The sequence below is a fragment of the Cyprinodon variegatus genome, unplaced genomic scaffold, assembly GCF_000732505.1.
Source record: "Cyprinodon variegatus isolate N-32 unplaced genomic scaffold, C_variegatus-1.0 Scaffold927, whole genome shotgun sequence".
Lineage (NCBI taxonomy): Eukaryota > Metazoa > Chordata > Actinopteri > Cyprinodontiformes > Cyprinodontidae > Cyprinodon > Cyprinodon variegatus.
Genome location: NW_015151380.1, coordinates 262,318 through 264,220, shown reverse-complemented (window position 1 = coordinate 264,220; position 1,903 = coordinate 262,318). Strand labels below are relative to the sequence as shown.

The following is a 1,903-nucleotide window of genomic DNA, read 5'->3' as shown; positions in this document are numbered from 1 at the left end:
TGAACTAGTTCACGTAGAAAGAGAACTTTCACAACACTGGATTGCTCTACCTCCCTCAGCCGCCTGTGGGCCGCTCATGGTGGAGGAATCAGAAAACGCTTGATTAGAAATTCTCAGAACCTCTGATTAGATTTATGGAGATAAATGGTGTATAAGGCGACTCACTGGTGATTGTGTTGTGGTCTCCTAAGGGATCGGCAGCTGCAGCCATCACGCGGTGTCAGGAACCTCCAGTCAGACTCTGAGCTCTGCGGTCTCTGTCATGTTCATCCCTTACTTGCAACAGGAAGGTAAGGCGGCTCTTCATCCCGCTTCTCGCAGAGGCTCACGCCGCTCTGATGTTCTGGAGGACCAGTTCTGCAGCCGCTGTTGTGTGTTTTGTCCAGTTCACGAGGGCACCTTGGTGCACGCAGTGGGGGTTCTGTCTCAGTGGAGCAGTCGCCTCACGGTGGAGGTCCCCGCCGCTCTGCTGGACTGGTTAAAGAAGGCGTTTACTCTGAAGACCTCCACCTCCGCTGTTCGCCATGCGTACCTTCAGACCATGCTGGGGGCCTTTAAAGGTAAAGTTGGGTGACGTTGGATTAGTGGATCCTTCCGCTGTCCCCAGGTCCTTTACCATCCGTTTTATTGCTTTCCAGGTGACACTTTGGCGCAGGCGTCAGACCTCATCCCGCTGCTCCTCCAGACAGTTGAGAAAGCTGCAGCACAAAACTCCCAGCATGCTCTGCTTGCAGAGGGTGTAGCAGCTTCGGTTCTTTTGAGTCGACTCTCTCTGCTGGAGACACAAACGGGTGAGACTTTGCTTCAGCTACAGACCACTAAAGAATCTCTCATCCTTAAACTGCTGCAAACTTTATCTGTTCATAGAGGCCAAATTCAGCAGCTTCTGGAACCTGATCTTGGATGAGAAGAAACCGTTGTTCACCACCGAGAAGTTCCTGTCCCAAGGCAGCGAAGAGAGTAAGGAGCGTGAAGAAGGCAGTACTGGGAATAATCCTGAGCGATGAAATGATTGGTGTGTTCTGTCTGCAGCTCTGCTCACCGTGCTGCAGCTCTGCGAGAGGCTGTTTCTGGACCACGCTCACCGATTGAACACCAGCAGATCACAGTGAGTCCCCGTCATTCCACAGCCGTGGTCCCGTTATGGCATTGAACGTCACGCTCCTTTATGCCTCCTACCTTAAGTCTCTTTTGCACTGAAAATAGCAGGGTAATGCGTGTTTATCAAACATGAGCCGACCCGCTAACAATCACTAATAGCTTGGTTTCACGTGACGTCACAGTGCTGCTTCGCGACGCCGCAAAACTCAGTTGGAGGGCAGGAAGTGAAGTAGCTGAGGATCTGCGTAGTGTAGTTTACGGCTGCTCCAATCGTTCGAACCGAGAAAAGGAAAAGAGCTTTTACAGAGTACCAAAGATTGTCGTTTATAAAGGTGAAAAGTGTAAAAAGCTCACAGAACAACGCCGTAAAAAATGGATTTCAGACCTACGTCTGCGGTCTGGAGGAGCAGAGTCTGCCAATGCCCGTGTCTGCAGCGACCGCTTCGTCGGAGGTTAGCTATAACGTTATGTTAGCTAGCTAACTTTTTTTGTGGTTGTGTTTATATAGCATAAGGTTGTCGTTAAATGCTCGTTTACTTAGTAATGATTAATAAGTTACCGGTAGTCTAATATGGACTTCATTGTGACTGTTTAGGCTGTCCTAGCGCTTTGGGTGACGTTAAGTCGGTAGACTGGGCTAACGCTAGCATCTTTTAACACATAAAACAACATAAGAACAAACACTCACCCTGGCGAAGACTAAACGATGATCGTCGTGGAGACGTTTGGTGCCGAGGTTGTGGACCCGCCCGCTGACAAAGAAGTTAGCTACCTCTATACTTTTATAGGTCTTAATTTGCTG

The 1,903-nt window shown here is 49.5% G+C and overlaps 1 protein-coding gene across 1 annotated transcript in view; it reads left to right on the top strand.

Moving 5' to 3' along the window:
- The window catches only part of gcn1 (GCN1, eIF2 alpha kinase activator homolog), a 59,018-nt gene that overhangs the window by 20,768 nt on the left and 36,347 nt on the right, over positions 1 to 1,903 (top strand). The window contains exons 12-16 of the mRNA XM_015398330.1: positions 192 to 290; positions 387 to 560; positions 639 to 791; positions 868 to 960; positions 1,033 to 1,108. Of these exons, the coding sequence (XP_015253816.1) occupies positions 192 to 290; positions 387 to 560; positions 639 to 791; positions 868 to 960; positions 1,033 to 1,108 (595 nt within the window). The remainder of the gene's footprint in view (positions 1 to 191; positions 291 to 386; positions 561 to 638; positions 792 to 867; positions 961 to 1,032; positions 1,109 to 1,903) is intronic.